At 34.8% G+C, this 27,752-nt stretch overlaps 3 protein-coding genes across 3 annotated transcripts; 2 read left to right on the forward strand and 1 right to left on the reverse strand.

Annotated features, from left to right (window-relative positions):
* Positions 1–38: 38 nt before the first annotated feature.
* On the forward strand, positions 39–2,474 carry LOC133173782 (insulin-like growth factor-binding protein complex acid labile subunit). Its single transcript, XM_061308817.1, has 3 exons — positions 39–96; positions 636–692; positions 802–2,474. The coding sequence occupies exon 3, from the start codon at positions 813–815 to the stop codon at positions 2,424–2,426; it is 1,614 nt and encodes a 537-aa protein (XP_061164801.1). The 5' UTR covers positions 39–96; positions 636–692; positions 802–812; the 3' UTR covers positions 2,427–2,474.
* Positions 2,475–2,802: 328 nt separating this feature from the next.
* On the forward strand, positions 2,803–4,225 carry LOC133173783 (uncharacterized). The gene has a single exon (XM_061308818.1). The coding sequence runs from the start codon at positions 2,820–2,822 to the stop codon at positions 4,014–4,016; it is 1,197 nt and encodes a 398-aa protein (XP_061164802.1). The 5' UTR covers positions 2,803–2,819; the 3' UTR covers positions 4,017–4,225.
* Positions 4,102–27,468, reverse strand: LOC133173784 (calpain-D-like). The gene is made up of 13 exons (XM_061308819.1): positions 27,376–27,468; positions 25,083–25,672; positions 24,649–24,827; positions 24,196–24,379; positions 23,668–23,812; positions 22,515–22,602; positions 19,339–19,443; positions 17,039–17,185; positions 16,629–16,790; positions 15,195–15,412; positions 14,280–14,497; positions 13,858–14,027; positions 4,102–6,996 (listed from the first exon to the last, which is right to left on the reverse strand). Exons 1-13 carry the CDS (start codon positions 27,401–27,403, stop codon positions 6,828–6,830), a joined length of 2,403 nt encoding a protein of 800 aa, XP_061164803.1. The 5' UTR covers positions 27,404–27,468; the 3' UTR covers positions 4,102–6,827.
* Between the last annotated feature and the right edge of the window lie 284 nt (positions 27,469–27,752).

Raw genomic sequence — 27,752 nt, forward strand, 5'->3', positions numbered from 1 at the left:
AACTGCGATCAGTTACCAATGTATACGAGTAATGCGCGTGCAGAGGTACACACGTGTAATTGAGGAGCTTTACTTATGACCACACGACAAAGTAAGGTAAGCACTCATCTGTAAAAACAATTTACGTATATTTTTTTGTCCAAGTTTTTAACAATATCAATGAACCATATAAATGGACTCTAATTTCAAAAAGAATATTTCAACCTGTAACAAAATTTGTATAGGTCAAATTAATATTGAATAAGACTTAATTTCATAACATTTTTAGAGTTACTGAGGCAATGTTATGGATGGGATGTACATGTACATGTATTATGGTAGAATAGAAAGTGCAACAGAACAATTTAAAAATCAGAGCGCTTTCATGTCGATATCACCCAAATGGTTTGATTGCAGTTTAAAATCGATACTTTTTTCTTCTATGTATGGATGTAATAAATTTAAAAGATTTATTTTTATTGGTTATGATCCGTTGACGGCATAGTATTATTATTTATTTGTCATGTGACATCATAAAAAATAATATGTATAAGTTTATAGAACACAGTGAAGGAAATGTATGCCGGTCTTTAACAAAGACTGTACTTGACAACTCACAATCATCAAAATACATGTGTACTTTTTTTTTTTTTTAGATTTATGGAAAAATAATGACTTTAAATGTGCCAGACATCAATAAAATGCTACAGAGGGTAAGTCTTTGATTTTACAACCAATTTATAAGAAAAAAGATTCAAATGTGCTTAATTCGGCTACCCGTCTGTAAGTAGCTAGATTACTGTTCATTTCGCTTGTTTTCAGACCCCCCGACAATGAATTTGTTGCACTTTGTGACCGCTTCGCTGGTGTTCTTCTTCACTCAGGCTGTCTTTCGCTGTCCCGTTCTAGAGAAGCAGACGTCATGCACGTGCCACGAGATCGTCTGGTGGAACAATGAAAGGATGTCCATCGTCAACTGCAGCTTTGCAAATCTAAAAATGATGCCTAATTTATCATCCCTGTCAAAACAAAACGTGACAAGGCTCTTACTGAACGGAAATGACATCTCCTCTCTCTCTATATCTGATTTTGACGTTTGGAACATAATGGAACTGGACTTAAGCAGAAACACGTTACAGACTGAGAGCATCGGGACGCTCTCCCATCTCGCGGGGGAATTGACAAAGCTTAATTTGGCGCGAAATCGAATCGCCATCAATGAAGGATTAATGTTCATAAAGAATTTAAGCATTTTAACAGAACTTGTTCTGGATTCAAATATGATACTTAATTACCAAACCGATTCCCAGATTCTACCCAACGACATTTTCAGAGATCTGTGGCTACAGTCGCTTCGGAAGCTAAGTTTGAGATCGTGTGGTATTACAGCAATAGGGCCGCGGGCGTTTATTGGATTGGAATCAATACGGGAACTTGATTTGACATATAATTATCTAGAAAAAGTGCCTACTGCAATTTTACTACTGCAAAACTTGCAGAGGTTATTTCTTGGTGGGAACGACATTATAACTATAGAAGCGAACAGCTTTATTACTTTGATGCATTTGGAAGAAATAATACTTAACTACAATGAGTTGTCCTCGATAGATGCTGGCGCTTTCATAGGATTAGAAGGCAGCCTTAAGGAACTTGAACTTTATTCAAACTATCTAAGTCAAATACCAACAGCTGCCCTAAGACCATTGAGGAAGCTTCTGTTTTTAAAAATTTCGAAAAATAACATTAGAACAATCGAACACGCTTTTCATGGCGAATACGCATTAAATATGTTAGAACTCGACAGCAATCCTCTAGAGTTTAGCGAAGATACTTTTCAAGGTTTGGAACATTCACTAGAAACACTGTTTCTCAGAGACACCGGGGTGTCCGGAATTCCCGTAGCAGCATTATCGCCTCTAAAAATGTTATCATACTTGGATATTTCTCACAATCATTTTTCTAGTAAAACATTTGATACTGATCTCTCTGTCTTATCGGTTCAAACTCTTGTTATGAGCAACAATAGTTTACAAAACATTTCCTCCTCGGCCTTCTCAAGACTGCAAAATCCAATTGGCCTCGACCTGGACAACAATAACTTATCAGACATTTCATTCATCGTCAGCGCTCCCCTGTGTTCGTTTCGTTATGTCGATGTCTCTGGAAATCCAATCGAATGCGACTGTAAAATAGAAGGAATTTTGCATAGTGGTACTATTTTTGGTATGGGATTAACAGGCTCGTGCTGGCTGAATAACACTGTATATGAACTTGGGAGTACCAGACTGGCAGCACAACTTAACACATTTTGTAACCGGACGGAGAGAAGCGTTAGGTGCCCGGGAACGTTCGATACGAATAGCTCTTTACAATCAAACACTGGATTAAGTTTGATAAATGTTTGGGTACTATTTGTTTGCTCTCTTCTTCAAAAATGCTGGAAATAAAATTAATTGCAACATATAAATTAGAAGATAAGATTATCAAGAATAGAACGTTTAGATTTTTTTCGCGTAAGTTAGTTTTTGGGGTATGTCTGAAAGCACGCAGCTGAAGTGTAAAACACAAGTACACTTCTATAGAAGGCTATAGATCGGTAGTTATTCGAGGCATATCGTAGTCATGTTGACTTAAAGATAATTAAAAGTACGTGAAAGCAGTTGTTATCATTGAACTTCCATGGCCGCATAAATTAAATGAAAGTGGAATGAATACATTCGTTTTGCACGATAAGGAACAAAGGTATACGATTTGGTTACAGAACACATGATTACACAGCTGATTAAAGAAATTCATGTACAAATGTTCAGCAAAACTTGCGAAGCCCGAAAAGCTTCAACATGCCAGGATGGAAGGCAGGTGACAACGCAGAGAAATCACCATCAGTACATTATGCAAACTGGAAAGAGGATATTTTGTTAAAAAAGCAATTGCATGTTCTGGAGAGGAGCGAGAAGAATGTAATTCACAGAATCAAGATAGATCAGAAAGTGTTGTTTAAAAGATTCCAGGATAAACTTTACAGATCTAAGCTATGTGAGGCTCGTCTGCATGGAAACAAAGAAACCGAGAGGGAACTTCGTGCCAAGCAGCTTCATGGATTAAACACTGATTTCGGAAGCGCCGAAAAAGATTACGAATTCCTTACAAAGCTTCAAAATAACAGAAAAAGGAAGGACAAAAAACAAAACAGGCAAAAGAAACCACCAGCAATTAAGGTTACCACATCAAAAGTTGGGAAGAATGGCCTTATCGATGATGTATTTCTGGAGGAGAAAGGTCTCCGACGAAGGAGCAACTCCATCACAGAAGGTATGACATCAAGATCCACTGGCATTACACCAGAGTCATCACTTCCTCCACCAAAACCTCTAGAGAGACCCTCAACCACCGGAAGTCAGCCACTACCGCGCCAGATTGAAGTCGGCGTTAAAACCCTGCCTGTTCAAAAATACATTCATATGAATATTTCTACAAAAGGAAAGAGCCCAGAAAATAAACAAATGCATGCGCATTTGGATGAATTACCGAAAAGCAAGACACGACCACACACCTGCAGACCTTCATTATTGCTACAGGTAACGCAAGACGCACCCGAAACACAGCGGATGTCGGAAACCGAAAATCACAGGAAGAAATCATCCAGCTTCTTTGAAGATGAGAAGAAAGTAGACATTATAGACCTTCAGTTAAAAGCTATCAAGTCTCTTAATTACGATGACAAAATTAAAGAGTTTGTAGATGCCCTGAGCGATTTTGTTGTCGATGATATTGAAGATAGGGATTATTATACTCTAAGGCTTCGGGCAGCCATGAAAGAAATGTCTGAAAATAGATATGACACTGTACCCGGAACGCCAGAGGACGAATACAATCGGCACGTTGGAAACTTAGAACTAAAGAGTTTGACTTTCAAAAATATCAACCTCGATTTCAGTTCCCGTGACCTCGTGACAACAGCAGACAACTTCCGTCCTGATCTTCAGCCAGTCATTTTGTCTTCCGATGAATCTAGTGATGATGATGACGATGAATGAAAAAAGTTAATACCTGGTGATTGAGAATATTGACATAAACTGCTTTATTTAATAGGAAAATGCCCTATAAATAAAACAAAACTGGTAAAGTTATTTCTGAATTTAATTGTACCATAATTACTACTAAAAATGAAAAATATAAAAACAATCATGTGTTTATCTGATGTGGCTATGTTATAAAGTATGATGGTGAGTGTTGAGTATGAAAAATGGACACGTTCTACATTGATTTAAATTAAGAAAAAAATGAAAATTCATCGCCACTGAATTGAGCCTTATCTGACCATGTTTACAACACTCTACAACTACATTGTTATAAAATGGCATTCTAGCAAACTGGTTCTGTATGTAAATATTTTACACTTCACTTCGGAAGTCAAATACGTTTTCTACACTATGATGCTGTTCGTTTTACCTTTGCTTCTGTATAATGTTTAAAAATACATGTATTTCATTTAGCACAAGAATTACGTTTTCATACAATTGTTGAAAGTTGTATTATAGTGTGATAAAATACAAATAATAAGTATTAAAACATCAAAAAATGCCAAATATAAAGAATTTCTAATAAACAGTTACATTCTATACCTTCATAATGCCATTAAAACATCTTTTTTAACAAGTATAAATATCGAATGAAGTTTATAAATATCACAGAAACTTTGGAAAGTATATACAACCTGAAACTGCTTAAAGCAAGGCACAGGAATGGTAATAAATGCTAGTTAACATTCTAAGGTATAGATAATAGGTAAAAGCCAAACAAACAAACAAACAAAAAACACTGAAAATCATCTCACACCTGTTATAAATATCACTTTTAGGAATTAAATCAAGATAATACAAAAAGTGTGTATGGTGTTTGCTGTAGCTCTCAATAGGATCATAGACAAAGTCATATGTTTACACACAATACCACAGTTAAACTGCAACAGAAATTGAATGCAAGTTCATATTAATTAAAAAACAACACATACATCTCTCAGTAGTTAAACAAACTCGAAGCCCTCGATAGTAAAATACTAAGGAGACAGTAGAGAATGCCATTGACTGGACAAAGAAGTAGTTGGATTTACCTTCAAGGTAAAATATTTTCATTCTAGTCTCTGCACAACTTTCTAGAGGACTTTATATGAATGCATTTGAAAGTGGCCCACAAAGAAAGAATATTGAATAATAAGGAATTAACACAATCCTCAGAACTGTCCTTGACCTCTAAGTCAGAATAACGAGTCCTCTTTATTACACATAAAGCTGGGTGCACAGAAGATTGGGTCATGAGAAAAAAAAAATGAAGTCATGACCAAGAATTTTAAGAAGTTCTTTGTTGTCCTTTGATTAAAAATCTTAAGTCATATTAATTACTCATATCTTTCAACTTAAAAACATACTTATAGGTGAAGTATGAACTGGACAAGGGAAAAAGGAAATGCAGTCCAGAAAGCCCTAACACACTGACCTCAAGGATGACGAAATGGATTGCTATAAAGTGTAATAAAATAAATAAAAAATGTTCAAAATGGACAGAATTACCATGTAATAAATTAATATCAAAAGTTATTTTACAATTTATAATGGTTTGGGCCATGGGTATCGGCCTGGGTAGCTCAGTCGGTAAAGCACATGACTAGTGATGCATGAGTCCCAGGTTCGATTCCCGGTCCAGCCATACATTTTCTCCTTTCTTGTTACAAATTTAACAAAAATATGCAATGTCAAATGTAAAATAAAGAAAATGCAGAGGAAATCTGGACTGAATTTTTAATTTTCATTTTTTTCAAACGATGTCATCCTAATAATTTATAGTTCCAATATTTTTTTCATTTATAATTATTGCAAATATTATGTTTGTTCAAGCTCATGCGTTATTTCAATTGGAATTTGATCATTGACCTTATATAATTTTAACACCAACAGAATAAGGGCAATAAAAGTAAACTGAAGCTAAAAATAGTTTCAAGTTTCCACCATTCAGTGTCTTGTAATATTAGTTTAAAAGTGGATTAAATCAGGGACATACTTCCCTGGATGAATTAAAAAAAAAAGACAGAAGAAATTCGAACTGGACTACTTAAGAGTCATTAGGGAAGTTTATTGCTCATTGTTTATTTTATTTAGCAACTCTTTTTTTCTTCAATTTTTCATTATATTTCATTATCCAAAAAGTTTTATTACTTACTTAGGAAAAAAATCTTGGTCGTAGTCCCTGGTAGTGCAAAATATTTTGGGATTTTCCAACTTCTTTTGAGAAATACTCAGATGCCACAAGCGTGAAAGTTAGTTCATTGACCTACATAGTGAAAGTCAAAAATAGCACCCGAATATTAGGTCTAAAATGTACAATACTAAGGTGGTTTTTACTTCCCAGCTGACACTGGAATTTTGTTGCTATCTGAGTAAATGTCATCCTTGAGTTTTGTATGAGAATATTGAATTGAGATGATTCTGAACTTTTATCCACCAACAGGTGAGCAAAGTGGGACTAATAGGAGAAGAAATTCACTGCGTAAAAATATTTGATCAAGGTCAATGCTAATTTTCACCCATAGAAACTAAATTATAGTGAATTAAAAACGGTTGTTTTTTTTTTTTTTGTTAAATTAACGTTAGTAAAGCATTAAACTTTTAAGAAATGTTTTTATCTTGTGTTAAAAATAAATTTTATTCAACATCACTCCCCATTTACTTAATGACACTCTGGGAGTCAAATATGAATGAGACTGAGCACAGAGAGAAAATATACCCAAAAAGTTATACAAATGCACCAAACTCAGTAATACAGAAATGGTTCATGACTAAATCTGAAGTATTTTAATGCTTTGTGATCTCAGGGATAGGCCTTGCTTTGAGGAGACCCTCCAGAGTTTGTGGGATTGCTGGATCACTGCTGAATTCCTCTGTTACTGGACGTCCATTCTTTTGAGCAGCTACAACCCAGTCAGTCATCGGGTCCATAGGGGTTACTATATTTATCACATGCCTGTGTAAAAGAAAAATATATCCATTGTCAGCTTTTCCCTTTCAAGCTCATTTATAATTAGACTCATTGTAATGCTGTCCATCTAAATTACCTTGTTCAGAGGCACTAATTCAAACTTATTACCATAACCATGCATGCAAGTTTAACTTTTTCTAAAAATTTAACCTGTACTCAAATATACCGTATAAGCAGAAATTTTAGTGAGGACTCAATTTTGGTATTTTGAGTGAGGGTGTTGAGATCGCTAAAATTAAATATCGCTAACATTTTTTTCCAAATTGGAGGTTACCGGTATCTTTCTATGAACCATAAAATCGTAAAAAATACTTCTCGCTTAAATTAGATACTAAGTTTTATGGACAAATCGCTTTTGTGTCTCGCTAAAAATTCAACTTATATGGTATTTTTTTATTTCATAAAATATTTCTTTGCATGCTAAAAATGGGTTTAATAATGAAATAAATGTACATATAATGTGAAATTTTGGGCCAAGTAGGATAATCAAATTTTAGATGTACATGATTTAGTGGGACAACCCTCATATAAGCTGCTTTGTCCAGTGTCCCTTGGACATATTTTAAGAATCATTTTAAATCATGTTAGTAATTTTTATGGATTTTTTACATTTAGCACATTTATAGAAATGCAAATTCATGGGCCACAATGCTCACCTGAGTCACTTTGGCCCAGGAGATTTTTCAAGATTTCATAAATATTTTGACTCCATCATGTATACCAAAATGTAGACCTTGTCGCCTAAAGGAGTTAGGATTTATTCAAACTTAAATCAACACAGCATTGAATTGCTACAATACTGTAGATTCCTTATTTTTTTCGAGTACTTAATATCGCATAATGGCTCATTAACATCAAATTGCGAGAACAATATTTTGCAAGTGGACAGTTGATCAAGAGATTTTACATGGATTTCAGCACCATGAAAATAGAAGCAAGTAATTTTATTTCACAAGTGGTGCTTCTTGTGAAATTATGCAATAATTGATTCTTCACGTATATTTAGGATCTACAGTATCAATACAATCAACATGGTCCTATTGTTTTTAGCTCATCCGAGCCGAAGGCTCAAGTGAGCTTTTCTGATCAAAATTTGCCCGTTGTCTGTCATCGTTGTTAACTTTTCAACATTTCATCGTCTTCTCCAGAACCACTGGGTCAATTTCAACCACACTTAGTACAGAGTATCCTTGGGTGAAGGGGATTCAAGTTTGTTCAATTGAAGGGCCTTGCCCTCTTCCAAGGGGAGATAATTACAAAATAGTGAACAAGAGACCCAAGGGCCTTAACAGTCACATGAGTACAATACAACAATTAAGAGGATCCATAAACTGACAAATGAAGCTTTGTTGCCCAAAAGCAAGAAAAATAGTATGATTTGCATCAACAAAATAATTGGTCTAGTATCTATCTGTCCCCCATTTATCACTATTACCATGCAGACGATTAACAAACGGTCTATTTTTTAACCCCATATTATTACTTCTCACATTGGCCTATCTTGGCCTTTGAAGAACAATTAAAAAATATAAGTTATTATTCATCTATTATTTCCAAGTCTACCTGATCACTAAATCTATGAAAGTACCTTTTGTATTATACAATAGATATTCTTGCATAATTCTCTTATTCTATTAAGCATTCAAATACATTATTTACAGTGATTTATTATCAAAGGTGAATGGCAAAGGGGAATAACTCTGCTCAGCAGAATACAAGTTAATAGAGCACTGGCCAGGACCAGAACACTTGATTAAATGGTCCAGGTGTTCAAAATTCTGGTAAAAATACCTTTGCATATTAAAACTTTTCTCTGTTTGCCTGGAATATGCCTAGAAGCATAGAAGATTTTCAAAGAAATGCATTTTCACTATATTATTAAATAAATAAAGCCCCATCCTTACACCAGAACATCTGACCCATTGGCCATAAGCTCACAATTCTGGAATAAGCACCCTTGTTCATCATAACTATACATTTGTTTCTTTGCTTTATAACCAGTAGTAGAAAAAAATATTTTGAAAGAAATTATGCATTTTCACTATATAATCAATAGAGCCCCCCCCCCCCTTTCACCAGAACCCCTGACCCAGGCACCACGAATTTCACAATTTTGGAAGAGGTATTCTTCCTTATCATAACCATGTACTTCCTTTGTATGAAAAATACCCAGGAGCAGAGAAGAAAATTTTGAAAGAATTTACGTGTTTTCCCTATATAATCAAGAGCCCCGCCCTAACACCAGAACCCCTGACCCTAGGGCCATGAAATTCACAATTTTGGAATAGGCAACCATGCTCATCATAACTATGCACTAAGTTAGTTTATTTAAAACCCACGAGCAGAGAAGAAGATTTCAAAGAATTAATGCAATTTTACTATATAATCAATAGGGCCCCGCCCTAGCACCTGAACCTCTGACAAAGGGGCCATGAAATTCATAATTTCTGAAAAGGCAGCCATGTTAACCATAACTATGTACTTAGTTAGTTTATTTAATACCCAGGAGCAGAGAAGAAGATTTTCAATGAATTAATGTATTTTCACTATATAATCAAAAGAGCCCTGCCCTATTACCAGAACCCCTGACCCTGGGGCCATACAATTCACAATTTTGGAAGAGGCACTCTTGCTCATCATAACTATATACTTAGTTAGTTTATTTAATACCCAGGAGCAGAGAAAAAGATTTTCAAAGAATTTATGCATTTCACTATATAATCAATAGAGCCCCACCCTAACACATGAACCCCTGATGCTGGGGCCATGAAATTCACAATTTTGGAAGAGGCACTCTTGCTCATCATAACTATGTACTTATTTAGTTTATTTAATATCCATGAGTAGAGAAGAAGATTTTCAAAGAATTTATGCATTTTCACTATATAATCAATAGAACCCCGCCCTGACACATGAACCCCTGACCCTGGGACCATGAAATTCACAATTTTGGAAGAGGCACTCTTGCTCATCATAACCATGTACTTAGTTAGTTTATTTAATACCCAGGAGCAGAGAAGAAGATTTTCAAAGAAATAATGCACTTTCACTATATGATCTATATAGCCCCACCCTAGCACCAGAACCCCTGACCCTGGGCCCATGAATTTCATAATTTTGGTAGAGGGCTCAATGCTTATCACAATCATGCCAACAGTTTGACTGCTTGATGTCCAGGAGTAAAGAAGAAGATTTTTAAAGATTGTATTAATTTTGGTGGTTTTAGCCCCACCCCTCAGGCCCCAGGGGGGCAGGGACCATGAAATTCACAATTTTTGTTCCCTTTCACCCATAGATGCCATCTGCCAAATATATGGTTGAAATTGATTGAGCGGTTTCAGAGAAGAAGTTAAAAATGTTCAAATGTTAATGCACATCGCATGAGGACAGACAACAAGAGGCCCATGGGCCACAACGCTCACCTGAGTCAATATGGCAGTGTTGTTCTTCGTCAGCAGATTTTCCTCCTATATATTCATATGTAAAGTTTTGATTGCCTGTCACCAAACTTGAATCTATACTACCTGAGGATGCTTCCATATCAATATGACTCATCATGGCTTTGTTGTTCTTGAGAAGAAGATTTTTTAAACATATTTCCTATACATGTTCTATTGTAAAACTTTGGTCCCCCATTATGGCCCCACCCTACTACTGGAGGATGCCTTGAACAAACTTGAATCTACACTACCTGAGGATGCTTCCATATCAATATGACTAATCATGGCTTTCCTGTTCTTGAAAAGATTTTTAAAGATTTTTCCTATATATTCCTATGTAAAACTTTGATCCCCCATTGTGGCCTCACCCTACCCTCAGGGATCATGATTTGAAAAAAATTGAATCTTCACTACCTAAGGATGATTCCATATTCAATATGACTAATTGTGGCTTTGTTGTTCTGTAGAAAAAGATTGTAAAGATTTTTTTCTATATATTCCTATGTAAAACTTTGATCCCCCATCCTGGCCCACCCTACCCCCGGAAGTCATGATTTGAACAAACTTGAATCTACACTACCTGAGGATGATTCCATATCAATATGACTAATTGTGGCTTTGTTGTTCTTGAGAAGAAGAATTTTAAAGATTTTTCCTATATATTCCTATGTAAAACTTTGATCACCCATTGTGGCCCCACCCTAACCCCGGGGGTCATGATTTGAACAAACTTGAATTTACACTACAGGATGATTCCATATCAATATGACTAATTGTGGCTTTGTTGTTCTTGAGAAGAAGATTTTTCAAGATTTTTCCTATATATTCCTATGTAAATCTTTGATCCCCCATTCTGGCCCCACCCTACCCCTGGAGGTCATGATTTGAACAAACTTGAATCTACACTACCTGAGGATGATCCCATATCAATATGACAAATTGTGGCTTTGTTGTTATTGAGAAGAAGAATTTTAAAGATTTTTCCTTATTATTCCTATGTAAAACTTTGATCCCCCATTCTGGCCCCACCTACCCCTGGGGGTCATGACTTGAACAAACTTGAATTTACACTACCTGAGGATGATTCCATATCAATATGACTAATTGTGGCTTTGTTGTTCTTGAGAAGAAGATATTATAAGATTTTTCCTATATATTCCTATGTAAAACTTTGATTCCCCATTGTGGCCCCACCCTACCCCTGGAGGTCATGATTTGAACAAATTTGAATCTACACTATGTAGTGAAGGTTTCACTTAAGTTTCAACTTTTCTGGCCCAATGGTTCTTGAGAAGAAGATTTTAAAAGATGACACCAAATTTTCACCAATTCTTAATTATCTCACCTTGGAAGAGGGTGTGGCCCTTCATTTGACCAAACTTGAACCCCCTTCACCCAAGGATGCTTTGTGGCAAGTTTGGTTGAAATTGGCCCAGTGGTTCTGGAGAAGAAGTCGAAAATGTGAAAAGTTTACAGACGGACGGACGGACAGTCAGATAGACAGACGGACTACAGACAAAATGTGATCAGAAAAGCTCATTTTAGCTTTCAGCTCAGGTGAGCTAAAAACGGATAGCAATAGGTCACCTGAGTGACTCAGGTGACCTAAAAATTAATGGCATCTTTTAAAAATCTTCTCAAGAACCAATGGGCCAGGAAAGATGAAACTCATGTGGAATCATTGTCAGGTAATGTAGATTCAAATTTGTTCAAATCATGACCCCCAGGGATAGGGTGGGGCTACAATGGACAATCAACGTTTAACATAGGAGTATATAGGAAAAATCTTCAAAAATGTTCTTCTCAAGAACAGTAAAGCTATGATTGGTCAAATTCATAAGGAAGCATCCTCAGGTGGTGTAGATTCAAGTTTGTTCAATTCATGACCACCCCCATGGGTAGGGTGGGGCCACAATGGACAATCAAAGTTTTACATAGGAGCATATAGGTAAAATCTTTAAAAATCTTCTTCTCAAGAAAAGCATAGCCATGATTGCTCTTATTTATATGGAAGCATCCTCAGGTAGTGTAGATTCAAGTTTGTTCAAATCATGACCCCCGGGGGTAGGGGGGCCACAATGAAAGTTCAAACTTGTAGGAAAAAAAGCCACAGCTAGTCAAAGAAATATGTAAGCATCCTTAGTTAGTCTAGATTCAATTTTGTTCAAATCATGACCCCCCCCCCCCCTCCCGAGGTTGTAGTCTCAACCTATTATCCGGGGCCCTGATCTAAACAAACTTGAATCTAAACTATTAGAGGATGCTCCCATATCAATGTGCTTTATCATGGCTATGCTGTTCATAATAGAACACATTTTAAAGATTTTTCCTATAAATTCTTATGAAAAACTTTGATCCCCTACTGTGACCCCACCCTACCTCCAGGAGGTCTTAATTTGAACACACATGAATCTACACTGCCAAAGGAGGCTTGCATATAAATATGAGTAATCATGACTTCACTGTTCTTGAGAAGATTTTTTCCTATCTATTCCTATGTAAAACTTTGATCTCATATTGTGGCCCCACCCTAGCACTGGGGGTCATGATTTGAACAAATCTGAATCTACACTATGTAATGAAGCTTTCATTTAAGTTTCATCTTTTCTGGCCCAGTGGTTCTTGAGAAGAAGATTTTTGAAAGATGCCATTAAATTTAGAATTCTTAATTACTGTAAACCAACTTTTATTCACACGCAAGAAATATTCGCGAGTTTCGCGACCTACTTAAACTCGTGAATATTAACCATACCATTTATTTTGCTTTGTATTTGTGGAGAGTAATTCCTCAGTCCCGAAAATTAATCGTCGCGGATTGATTTCAACCTGACTAATAGTTGGTTTACAGTACCTCCCCTTGAAAGAAGACACAGTCCTTTATTTGAATAAACTTGAATCTCCTTCACCCAAGGATGCTTTGTGGCAAGTTTGGTTGAAATAGCCCAATGGGTCGAAAATGTGAAAAGTTTACAGATGTCACACGGCAGACTGACACCAGACACCCTTTGATCAGGCTTAGGTGACTTAAAAATCTTGATTATTATAAAAACCTATAGATTTTTTAGTAGGTAGGAGGTAGCCATGAGGCCACATTATCCACCCCACATGAAACCCCCAAGAAAGATAATGATTCTTCAGTGTACCATGGTGTACTACTGAATTGCCAAATTAAAAAAAAAATACAGTTGAACTTTTGGTATCTAAAACACTGATATCTCGAATACCATGGATATGTCAAAGTGATTTGGAAGTCCCAACCCCTTATTCTTTAAGTATTTTACCCTGAATATCTCGAATCCTTGGATATATCTCCGAGTTTTACTTGGTTCCATTGAGTTCGAGATAACAAAGTTTGACTGTATTTCTAATGATAAGGATGGTCTGAAAAACCATCTTTACAACTTACCCTGATTTTGCTGGAATAAAATCTGCTGTTTTCATTTTATGTCTCAAGGACATCAGGTATGAACTTTGACCATAATTCCTCACATAAGCATACCCTCCACTAGTCTCATTGATAAACACACATATTTCTCCATAAAACATGAACATTACACAATAGATACCATCATCAACCTGGAAGAATATCATTACCATTAATTACAAGTAATTACATAAATACTGTAAACATGATATATCGATGGGTTAAAATTTGAATATTTCTTTATTTAAAAAATTTAGTAAGTGAAACTTTGACAGTTTACCATTAATTAATATATGTACAATGCATGTTGAGAGGATACACACAAACAGATAGCAATAATTCTACTGAATGACTCAAGTGACCTAAAAAATCACCTTAAGTGTATCAAACCAATAAAGTCTTACCGTACTAAGTCGAACATCACTTTGTAATTTTTCTGTGTCAAATCTTTCCTCGACCTTACACTGTTTTGCCAGAGTAATCAGAGCATCAGCAGGGGCATATCTGAGCTCTGGGAAGCTTTTAGGATTGACCTCACATTCATCCATAAACAAGAGCTGGACTGAGCTATGTATGCTCAGTGTGTAGTTAACATAGTCCTCATCAGTGTATTCATCACCACCTGTCAATCAAGGAGGGTATTCGATTAACATCAAACCAACCAACCAAACTCCTGAAGATATGCTCCTGTATCTCTGAGAGTGTTATAGAAGTTGAGAAACATGAGTAGAGCATGTTTAAGGAATGGAGGATCATTTGAGAAGAGCATATTTGAAAGAGCAAAACTTATTTTTCAAACAGCAGATTTTAATGATTGCAACTCCACTAGAAAAGTTTTTCTCACATCACTTGAGCATGTCCCACATAATGATACAATTTTATGTCTACATAAAAACATTACTGGTTCATGTGCAAAAAAGAGAGATCATTTTAATACTTTGAATTTAAGAAAATTTGTTTTACTTAAAATCTTCCTGCTATTAGACTTTTACAAATGCACAGAAACATTATCTTAATACACGTTTTTTTTCACTGTTTTGGACAGAATTGTGATGAAGGATATTTTTCATTCAGAACAGAACACTGAAGTTAAGAAAGTGAGTGCAATCAAGAGTAAAAAAGAAGAAAATTTGGACAAAATATCAAATAATTAAAATAAACATGCAACGTATTTCATACCTTTCTGCTTAAATGACGGAACAACACCCGACTACCTTTCAGAAGTAGTAATTACAATTTACACCTGTGTACAACTAAATCAATCTCGGGTTACAATAGATAATCAGCTACTTCAGTCGTTACATCATAATAATACTGACCTCGTCTTAATTTTCCAAAAGAAAAACAAGCTACAGTATAGCTTCCAGGAGCTAGATCCACCTCACATGTGGTGAGACTGCGAGCTCGTCTCTCACTGTAGTCCATCACTCGACTAAACAATGGGGCCTGTTTAAAGGGAAGTCCTGAGCCATCCACCTGGTTCTGAAGCACCATGATCAGCAAATCTACAAACTGCTCTACCATCAAACCTGCTCCTCTAGAAGAATATTAAATTAAGTTATTTACAGGGTAGCCTCATCGCTTGTATATGAACAAGCATACTATTAAATAGTTTTCGCCTGGGCACAATTTAGGACAATGTTTCTCTTTGACCCAATCTATTTTAAAAATTGCAAACATACATGCTTGTAAAATTCTAGTGGGAAGTATCAATAATAATTATTTTTTATGTTTATTCATATGCATGTACAAATATCTGATCTTGAAAAAAAGATACTGTATAGGGGGATGTGTTAATTTTTGTTATCTTCTCAATCCAAAAGAATTGTGAATTTTTAGAAACCATTAAAATTTTATGTTTAAATGCCACTTATGTTTCCTCATGCTGCACAATCTCACCGCAGCTCTGTTTTTAGCTCACCTGAGCTGAAAGCTCAAGTGAGCTTTTCTGATCACCCGTTGTCCGTCGTCCATCCGTCTGTCTGTAAACTTTTCACATTTTGACTTCTTCTCAAGAACCACAGGGCCAATTTTAACCAAACTTGGTACAAAGCATCCTTGGGTGAAGGGGAGTTTAAATTGTTAAAATGAAGGGCCAAGTCCCCTTCAAAGGGGAGATAATCAAGAAAATACAAAAATTGGGTGGGGTCATTAAAAAATCTTCTTCTCAAGAATCACTGGGCCAATTTTAACCAAACTTGGTACAAAGCATCCTTGGGTGAAGGGGAGTTTAAATTATTAAAATGAAGGGCCAAGTCCCCTTCAAAGGGGAGATAATCAAGAAAATACAAAAATTGGGTGGGGTCATTAAAAAAATCTTCTTCTCAAGAACCACTGGGCCAGAAAAGCTGAAACTTATGTGGAAGCATCCTGGGGTAGTGTAGATTCTAACTGTTCAAATCATGACCCCCGGGGGTAGGGCGGGGCCACAATAAGTACTACGGGGGGAGGGGGGAGAAATCAGGTGAAAAACAGCAAGGCCAAAGTTACTCAGGTGAGCGCTGTGGCCCATGGGCCTCTTGTTGCCAAGTTATGATCAATGAAATCAACACCAATGTTGAGATGAAATATGTCATTTATTCAAAATGACGAAAATAAGAAAAATATATACATAAACATGATAGAGGATCAGACCAAAAGGTATTCATAAAATTAACATTGACTACATAAATTACATTTGACTGAATTCAACACCCATGATTGGAAAAATAAACAAAATTAAACACCCACAAATTCAAACCATTATGCAGTACCTCATGCTTTTCTGGAAGAGACTAAGCTTTAGTTTTGTATCCATTGTCAGTCTGAAGCTATAGTACTTCCAGTCATTGCTGAGTTCAGGGAGGAACACACCTTTGAATCTCGACTCAAACCATCCACTGTCAGTCTTACACACGGACAGGTAATTAAAGTGCCTGGAATTAACAGACAGTAAATTGACATAATTATACTGGTAACTAGATTATATGGGATGCATCTAATTCATATTCTTTGGGGTTCTTTACCCTTTCTCCAAATGTATATACATGTACATATACATTGTACTTCACTTCTTTTTAAAAATATATTGGGATTATTATTTTCATATTTAAAAAAAAAAAAAGAAAGACAGATAATTTAAGCAACAAAATAAACCTTTCAGAGTAAAAGAGTTGTATCTTACTCCATAAATTCTTCTTCAAATAAAATCCAGAATTGTCCTTTCTTAAGATGCCGAAGGAGCTTCTTTTTATCTTTCTGTAAAGAAGAGCGCTTTAAACAGCCTGTGATACAATGTTGATGGTCAGTGGAGGTCCATAGCTTCATCAGTCTGAAGAAAAGAGGTACTTTAAACACATGTACATATATATACTCAGCTTATATCTGTATATTCATTATAAATAATATTTTATTTACAAAGATGAATAAACCAACTCTTAAATTTAATGTAAAAAGTGAATAAATTAAGTGTTTCTTGAATTCAATCTTTTTCACTTTTATGCTAAATGCATTACACCACAGGTACCTGAAATATATATTCAGCATATATACCACAGATTCCTATATATATGCAAGGAATTTATAATCATGTAATTTCGAGAAAAGCACTGTTCATGACATTACTTGCTTTTATTGATGAAATACATGATAAAACTCTGGATCAACCCAGAACAGTGCACCATCTAATTTATGTCTTCAAAATTTGAAGGCAAGTCAAAGCACAATATTATTACTCATATAAAATAAAGAATCTACAGCATTCACTATGAATAATATTTACATGTATAAATATACCACAGGCACAGGGTATGGACCCCCAACCCCCTCTTTACAATTTTTTTTTGTCTTTTTTAGGGATGTCAATATTTGATAATCGGTTACTCGGACGATTTTCCGATCGAGTACCCGGGTACTCGGAAAAAGTGTGCATACATGTAAAAGTTTGTTGATTTATAGATCTGTATACCCCTTCGATGTTTCTTTTAGTTTATAATGCATCTATATAATCATCGAGCCAAACGAAAATGATTTTTGTACTTAATTTATGTATCAAACAAACACAATAGACACCAATGACTACAAAATTAATGCTTTACAGTTCTTGTTTAGGAAGACATTTTGACCAACGGAAGAGAAGGACGCAATTTTGTAATGTAATAATTAGACTAGCAGAAGAGAATATCGTTATTGTGATCGCGAGTCGTATATTATTAACATTTCCAAATGTTTTCTTTGTGATAACTCTGAAAGACAAGTATGATGATTTCTTGTTACTAGTATTTACAACTTCACCCGTCATGCATAAATTATCCCCAAGTTTCCAACTACCCTTGATGCTCTGGCATACCCAACAAACTATACAGTGATTCCTTAAATACATGGTCTCCCCCCTTCCCCCGTATACGCTAGATTTATTATGCAGAGCTGAATTTAACATTTATTAAATCTTCAGTTATTTTTCAACATTTCTTAATTCGCTTTTGAATTGGTAGCGGTATTTCTACGTATGCCCCATTTTGCTACTGTATGCTAATTAAATAATATAAGGATAATTAGTGGATCTAATTAAAAGATTGAAATCAAATAATTGAAGCCATCCAAAAATTAGGGTCACAAGAGGTGAGGACAGCTGTGTACAGTGTCGAGTGATCGGTCACGGTAATTACTATATATACATATACACAGCCACAGGCGATAACGGGTATTAACTGGAGAAGGTGACACTAATTACTGTATAGACATTGACAGTGCATATTCAAATAAAAGTTTTTAATAAATATATGTACTTTGAAATATGAAAAAATATACATCCGAGTAACCGAGTACCGATTTTAGTATTCGATACTCGGACGTTTGATCGAGTACCCGGTTAACCGGGTACTCGTTGACATCCCTACTCTTTTTAAATCTGGGAGTGACACACTTTTTTTCCTATTCATATACTCTAATATATATTACATGTTATCAATAATGTTAACCTTTTATTTCTAAAAGCCTTGTTAAATGTCTTGTTTTCAACTGATACATAAAAAGAGAGAAGGCTTGCAATTCTTTTCTTGTCATCTGCCGCACCTCACTTAAACTTTATGTGATCACTTAGTCGAAAGCACGACAAAAGAAGGAATATGCATATATCAATAAATCTATTACACAGTATTCTTTTCTTTCATTCTTCCATTTATTTTCTAAGTGCCACCAATTTGTAATGCATGTATTTCAATCAAATCACTCACATATAGGATAACTTTGGATTAATCAACAAAATAAATCAACTATTCATCTTCAATGTAAGTTCAATCTCTACTAAAATTGAAAATTCTAAATCTTATGTACTCCTACTTATCATAGCATTTACAAATATGACTCATGCTGGGGGAAAAGTTTAAGGCATTCCTCACAACTTCTAATATCCAACTTTGAACACGTATAAAACTTTTTTTTTTACTTTAATAGAATAAAAGAGAATGTTTGTCCTCAAAATACCTTTTACCATCTGCTGTCTCTTCAATATCCAAGATAGGGTAACAGTGGGCTCGAAATAGTTCATCATGAGTAAGATCTGGGGAGGTACTGACTCCAAGAAGGTACCTTAAAATAATACTTTATCCTTAGATAGTATGCATTAGCAATACATGTACTACTACCAATTTCTTAGAAAAAGGTTCATAAAATATTTAAGCAACTGCAGTTTGATCACATTTATTCAGCTCTTCAATAGGGCATATTAGATATACATGTACAGTGTATTATAAAGAACAAGGTTCACTTTGGGGTTTTTTTTGGCCTTGTGAATTTCTGAAAAATCAAAATTCAGTTAACTTAACAATACATTAAATATCACCTGAACACTTAGTGACTGCATATACATTGAAAATGGCATGATTTTCTTGCTAGTCATTATATTATGATGTCATGAATTGCATCATTATTTCCAAATTTTGAACAATTCTTCAAAAATAGCCAAAAATATAAGTTGTTATTCAATATTTTGCATAGAGCCCATGCAACCTCTGATCTAAAATGTCCAGTTATATAATAAAAAGAACTATTTCTGAAGTTTATAAAATGTTTTATTTTTTTTGGACCGAGGGGTGGGCTCACATTTTAATTCTTTACTGAAGATATTCAAATACACCTGATTTCTGCAGAATTAAAGAACATTGCAATTTCACAAAGCCCCCCATTTTTTAGGTCACCTGAGTCACTCAGGTGACCTATTGCTATCTGTTTTTGTCCGTCGTCGTGCGTCGTGCGTTAACTTTTGAACATTTTTAACTTCTTCTCTAGAACCGCTCAACCAATTTCAACCAAATTTGGTATATAGCATCTATGGGTGAAGGGGAACAAAAATTGTGAATTTCATGGTCCCTGCCCCCCCGGGGCCTGAGGGGTGGGGCTAAAACCACCAAAAATAATGCAATCTTTAAAAATCTTCTTCTTTACTCCCGGACATGAAGCAGTCAAACTGTTGGCATCATTGTAATAAGCATTGAGCCCTCTACCAAAATTGTGAAATTCATGGCCCCAGGGTTAGGGGTTCTGGCCCCAGGGTGGGGCTATATAGATCATATAGTGAAAGTGCATAAATTCTTTGAAAATCTTCTTCTCTGCTCCTGGGTATTAAATAAAGTTACTAAGTACATAGTTATGATGAGCAAGACTGTCTCTTCCAAAATTGTGAAATTCATGGCCCCAGGGTCAGGGGTTCTGGTGTTAGGGCAGGGCTGTATTGATTATATAGTGAAAATGCATTAATTCTTTGAAAATCTTCTTCTCTGCTCCTGGGTATTAAATAAAGGAACTAAGTACATAGTTATGATGAGCAAGAGTGCCTCTTCCAAAATTGTGAAATTCATGGCCCCAGGGTCAGGGGTTCTGGCCCCAGGGTGGGGCTATATAGATCATATAGTGAAAGTGCATTATTTCTTTGAAAATCTTCTTCTCTGCTCCTGGGTATTAAATAAAGGAACTAAGTACATAGTTATGATGAGCAAGACTGTCTCTTCCAAAATTGTGAAATTCATGGCCCCAGGGTCAGGGGTTCTGGTGTTAGGGCGGGGCTGTATTGATTATATAGTGAAAATGCATTAATTCTTTGAAAATCTTCCTCTCTGCTCCTGGGTATTAAATAAAGGAACTAAGTACATAGTTATGATGAGCAAGAGTGCCTCTTCCAAAATTGTGAAATTCATGGCCCCAGGGTCAGGGGTTCTGGCCCCAGGGTGGGGCTATATAGATCATATAGTGAAAGTGCATTAATTCTTTGAAAATCTTCTTCTCTGCTCCTGGGTATTAAATAAAGGAACTAAGTACATAGTTATGATGAGCAAGAGTGCCTCTTCCAAAATTGTGAAATTTATTGCCCCAGGGTCAGGGGTTCTGGCCCCAGGGTGGGATTATATAGATCATATAGTGAAAGTGCATTAATTCTTTGAAAATCTTCTTCTCTGCCCCTGGGTATTAAATAAAGTTACCAAGTACATAGTTATGATGAGCAAGAGTGCCTCTTCCAAAATTGTGAAATTCATGGCCCCAGGGTCAGGGGTTTTGGTGTTAGGGTGGGGCTGTATTGATTATATAGAGAAAAATGCATTAATTCTTTGAAAATCTTCTTCTCTGCTCCTGGGTATTAAATAAAGGAACTAAGTACATAGTTATGATGAGCAAGAGTGCCTCTTCCAAAATTGTGAAATTCATGGCCCCAGGGTCAGGGGTTCTGGTGTTAGGGCAGGGCTCTATAAATTATATAGTGAAAATGCATTAATTCTTCGAAAATCTTCTTCTTTGCTCCTGGGTATTTAATAAAGTAACTAAGTACGTAGTTATGATGAGGAGGTGGGCCTCTTCCAGAATTGTGAAAGCCATGGCCCCTGGGTCAGGGGTTCTGGTGTTAGGGCGGGGCTCTATTGATTATATAGTAAAAATGCTTTAATTTTTTGAAAATCTTCTTCTCTGCTCCTGGGTATTATTTAAACAAACTAAGTGCATGGTTATGATGCATAAGGATGCCTTTTCAAAAATTGTGAATTTCATGGCCCCAGGGTCAGGGGTTCTGGTGTTAGGGTGGGGCTGTATTGATTTTATAGTGAAAATGCATTGATTCTTTGAAAATCTTCTTCTCTGCTACTGGAGACTATTTAAACGCATAAGGATGCCTTTTCAAAAATTGTGAATTTCATGGCCCCAGGGTCAGGGGTTCTGGTGTTAGGGCGGGGCTCTATTGATTATATAGTGAAAATGCATTGATTCTTTGAAAAACTTCTCTGCTACTGGAGATTATTTAAACAAACTAAGTGCATGATTATGATAGACAAGGATGCCTCTTCCAAAATTTTTAAATATATGGCCTCAGTTTTTGGGGTTCTTGAGGAGGGGGGGGGGGGGGGGGGGGCTAGGGCAACAATGCTTCATCTATCAGTGTATTTAACTTCTAAATTGTTTTATTATACTCAGGTGACCGTTAAGGCCTTTGGGCCTCTTGTTTAATACCTGGACTCTCGGGGAAATTTTTATAGGAAATGAAAGCACTGGATCTCTTCTTTATATTGATGGTTGAAATGAAATAGGGACTTGGTCAACTAATTAATATGTGGTCAGGACCATTTTATGCATTAAGTGAACCTAGCTCTTCTCTATATAGAGTATTTAAGAAATGTTACCCTAGTGATCTCCAATTCTTAAGATCCTCCCAAAGTTTATCTCGATCTATCTTCAGTTTCTTGTCATCTTTTTTCTGAATATCCACTCCTTCAAAATATAAATCATAACAATTATAAGAATTCCTTACCGTAAATCATATTATAATGAAAACCTTTAATATTTGAATAGTATCAGAAAGCCATAGGTCACAACACTTATCTACATCACATTAGCAATCAATACTTTTTTTATTCTGAGAGTAAAGGTCAGATTATTCATGCAGATCTTCTTAAAGAGTATAAATAGAAATACCACGTATAATGGAGTCACACAGGGTGCAAAAAAATGCTCATACCAATAATCAGTATACACCAAAGTCATCACATTAAGAAAATTGATACACTGAATGACATAAAATAGGGAAGAACAAGTATAATACATAATCTTGACCTTTTTGACTACTCTGTAGGCCTATCCCTGGACCTGGAGGCATGAATTTTATAATTTATAGAGGGTTATCTGCTCATTAGAATCAGACAGTCAATTTTCCTTTTAGATGAGCATGACCATGATTAGAAAAAGATTTTCCAAGATTAACCAATTAAGACCCATCGTAGTCAGTAAGACCTGAACCATAGGCCCAGAAGCTACATTTCATAATTTTAGTAAAGGACTGACTGCTTTTTGTAAACATGAACATAGTATGACTATTTGATGTCAATTTCAGTAAAGAGGAATTTATAAGATACAAATGTATGACAAAATAGTCCTACCCTGGAGTATAAATCCTGGACCAAGGGGCCATGAATTTCACAATTTTGGTAAGAAGCTATTGCTTATTATAAATATACAAACAGATGAACATTTTCAAAGATTGCATTGATTTTGATGGTTTTGACCCCTGAGAAGCAGAGACTATGAAATTCATAATGTATGTTCTCTTTATCCAAAGGTAATATTTACCAAAATTTACTGAAATTGAAAAAAAGAAGCTGAAAACATACAAAATTAAGTCTTCTTCTGATGGATGATGCAAGACAGACAATACTGTAGTGAGCTGTCTTATGCAACTTTGATAATAGCTACATTTTTGGAAAATATACATTGGAAATATGTATGTATTGCTTTTCTGAACCATGGACTATAATTCTGCATATACTTTAAGAAACAAACCTCCAAGGTCAATGTGTTTACAAGGTTCTCCAGTCAACATGGCCAGGGACTCTACAACAAGACCTGAATCCAAAGCTTTGTATCCTCCATGAAGCTTGGCTGCTGCCTTCTCTAACAGCATCACCCATAGTTGTCTATTATGAGGCTGGAAACAAGACAAAACTTGACATCCTTTCCATTTACAGTGAAAATTGTCTAATCCGACACCTGTACAATCCGTATCACTGGGAATTCTGACCTTTATTTTCATTACCATTTTACTATTTCCCATGTTCTTAACACTGCATAATCTGACAAACTCTCTATTCTGACATAAGATTAATCTCACAGTGCATGTCAGATTAGACAGGTTTCACTGTAGTATCAACCTTCCAATTACATTTAGCACCAAAAATTTTACACCACTGACTTAATTCAGACATTGCAGAATCATAAGAATTTTAACATTTATCTTCTTGTGTGAAATAGATCAATTTTTACACTGAAATAGATAAGACATACAATAGTCATTATGTTACACAAACATACTCTTGCATATTTCAGATTTCCATGTTCATCACAGGGAAAGCGGTCATCAACAATGACAGTTTTCCAGTTGCCATCCTTACAGAGACGGACCTGGTATAAGCCTTCTGGACAATAATTTTCTGTGATCAGAATTTCTCTTAAAAGATCCTCCCTCTGTGCCAGCAAACTGACTGAACACAGGAACCTACAAGATACAGTATTAAATACTTTAATTAAAGATGAAGCAGCATTTCTTATTTATTTTTGTTTGTTTGTTTGTTTGTTCTTCTATTTTTTTTTTTGGGGGGGGGGGGTTGTACAAACTGATCTCCTTCATCAGTGTTCTTTAGAATGACAATTTTGTTCCCAAACTTGTCTTTCCAAATATGTTTTCTTTTTTCAATTTGTAGAGGCCTTTGAGACATTCTGAAGAAAATCATCAAACATTGGTGATTAAGAAAACAATTGTCATACCAGCAATTTTCTGCCGATCCCTGTATAGCATCATCAGGACTGGGGTTCCTAAACACAGTCCAGGGTTCTTTCCCTTTACAACATTTGTCTTTAATGTAGTCTATTCTCTTCCATTGCTCTCCATCTCTATTTGGAGCATTAGGATCAGGAAAACTCTCATCTTTATAACAAGTACTGTTCTGTAAAAAAAAAACATTCACAATAAAACACATAATGTATATGTGCCTCCATCTCAAGTATTATTATACCACTTGATTTAATCCAGTTTTTATGGAAAAAGACAATATGTACAGCAATTTTAAATTTAAAACACCTCTTATATTTGTTCATATTATATATTTTTAACAGTTATCTTAGATTGGAATAAATAGAAAATATATATGAGTTGATATATTTTAAACTTTTAAATATCAGAACTGATTTAAAATCATTACTTTTTTGCAATATTCTTTAATATTTGTGGCGATTTGTTGAGCAATTTTTTTCTGTCTGTCTCTCTCCTTATCAACACGAATGCTGCGTCCTGCTTTCAGCCTGCTTCTATTTAATTGTTTCCTTTTCTTCCTGTTTTTAATGTCCCCTTCATCAATAGATTCTTTCTTTCTTTCTTGGCACATTTTACAATCTAAATCAAGATTTCCACTTTTGTGACAAATTTTACATGTCCATCCATCACTTAACTTCTGTTTGTCATCCCCATGACCTTGAGCGTCATAATTTGCTCCATTTACATGATCAGTAGACAGAGAACTAGTTTGCACAGACTCCTTATCTGCAGCTTGAGCAGAGTTGGGTTGTTTATTTGTTATAGTTTTTATTCCAGTTCCAACATTTTCCTTCTCTTTCTTTTTGTCATATTTATTAATCTTGAATTCTGGATCTTCTTTGTGAGTGACTTTCTCTGAACTGTTATCTAATTCTTTATCTTTTTCCTTGTTAAACTTTCTGTCACAGTTGTCACATTTCTCCCCTGGTTCTATCTTCTTGTTGCACTTGTAGCATTCCCAACTTGAAGAAGGTAAGTCTGAAATATATACTCAATCATAAAAATTAAAAAGTTTTATGTGCAAAAGGCCTACACATTTTTGGGACACAAGATTTTATTTTTTTTTTTATCTAGCTTGCAATCAAAACTGGTTATATTAAGACCAAATGGTTCTGTCAAAGTATAAACTTCAAATTATTGGAAATCAGTGTCTCTGAATTTAAAGTGATTTTACTTCTAGGTAATGAAATGGTGAAAAATTCTACTGTTGTAAGAAAAGAATTCTGACAACAACAGAAATGAAGCAAATGTAGTTATAAACGACTAAGAAGTGACACTATAAAATATGATTTAAAAGTTAATCTGGACAATACTTTGTCACTTAATAAATTTTCATTAAAGCAAAATTCAATGGCTCTTTACATAAAAGACTGGTAGAAATGTAGGTCTTATTGCAAATTGGATTAGTTCAGATTTGAACATATCTTTAGAAGAAAAACTGTTGTATTATGTACATACAGAGAGGTATAAATAACAGGGATTTTCAACCCTGCTATTAATATCAGGTTTATTTGCTAAAATATGTGTCAGCTAGACCCATTTTATACCTACTCCATATTAGTTTTATATTCTGACCTAAAGTTAAATTTCTTTTATATATGGGTGCGAGATTTTTAAAGTTTTCAACAACATAAAAATTCATTTACAAAAGCAAAATAGGCCATAGGTCAATGAACAACAGTAGATGAAACTTCAAGATATGGCTGACCATAGGTCATGATTTAGAAACAGTTTATTTCATTACCTTTGATAATTCTAAACATATACAGTCAAACCTGTATTACGAGAACAACCAATGAAGAAAGAAAAAATGCCACGTACATTTAATCAGCAACTAATATAAATGTAATGAAATTATGAAAACATGTATATGTGTATTTTGAATTTATTTTACATTCTGTATATACATGTATTCGATTTAAAATATTGTACAACTGTAAATCATTTGTATATTTTGATTCTGAGGTATATTCAGCATAGTAAAATGTGCTCTTGAACCACACAAGTTAGTTTAATTTTTGGCATGTATTTGGCATCAAAAATATCTACATTTTACCTAATAAATTTGCTTTACTGAAGATTTTTATAATAAAAATGTGTTTTACATGCTATATAATTTAGTATTATCCACACTCAGTCTGTATTTCGAAATAAATTTTTGTCAAGCATTTGGACAATAATATAAGGTTTGAAGACAAAAAAAACTAACTTTCCCTAATAAAAAATTTTGTTCATGATTAGTATATTACTCTAATTGCCAGTTTGTCACCAGTTACGGTATGTCAATCACTTCATTACAAATAACAGCTGGATTAAATAAATATAAAATTTAGATACTTGTGATCTAAAAGTAAAACAACAAAAAACGAATATTATTAATTAATTCATAATTTCATCCAGTAGGCCATTACAGCACAAAATTAATGACAATTCACTGTTTACGAATCAAAATAATTATTGGGATCGACCATAAACATTTGAATGTTTTTCTAAATGGCATCCTAAAGTTGGACAGAAGAATGTGTTTGATCAGTTGTGAACCTCTGTTATTTATGTCTCTAGTACAAACTACATTGTACAAAGGTCTATCATATTCTACATGAGAGGGTGTATGATCCATGGTGAATTTACAATACTGTAGAAAAGGCAAAAAACACTTTTGAATCAATAATTCAACTTACCTTTTTTATTAAAAAATTTCTTAAACATGTTTGAAATTAATCAATGTCTTAGGGATTGATGACTATCACACCATATGACATCTTCTTATTCCTTGTCATGTACTGAAAAAAAAGAAGAAAGAAGCTTTAAGTATGATATCCTATTAGTTACAAAAATAATTCATAATTGTGAAATCAATCTGAGACAATTGTAACATTTTTTAGCATATGTAAAAATATCCTGTATTTGACCATATTCTATTTTCCATCTATCTTTCTAAATTTACTTCCTGCAGATAAACTACCTATAGAGTTTGATCTCTAAAAGACCCGAAAAGTAAATTACTGAAATCAATTAAATTACGATTACAAGTAATGATAATAAAAAAAATTCCTTC

The sequence above is a fragment of the Saccostrea echinata genome, unplaced genomic scaffold (genome assembly GCF_033153115.1).
Source record: "Saccostrea echinata isolate AGI-Se365-2 ecotype Australia unplaced genomic scaffold, CSIRO_AGI_Sech_v1 ptg000056l, whole genome shotgun sequence".
NCBI classification, from domain to species: domain Eukaryota; kingdom Metazoa; phylum Mollusca; class Bivalvia; order Ostreida; family Ostreidae; genus Saccostrea; species Saccostrea echinata.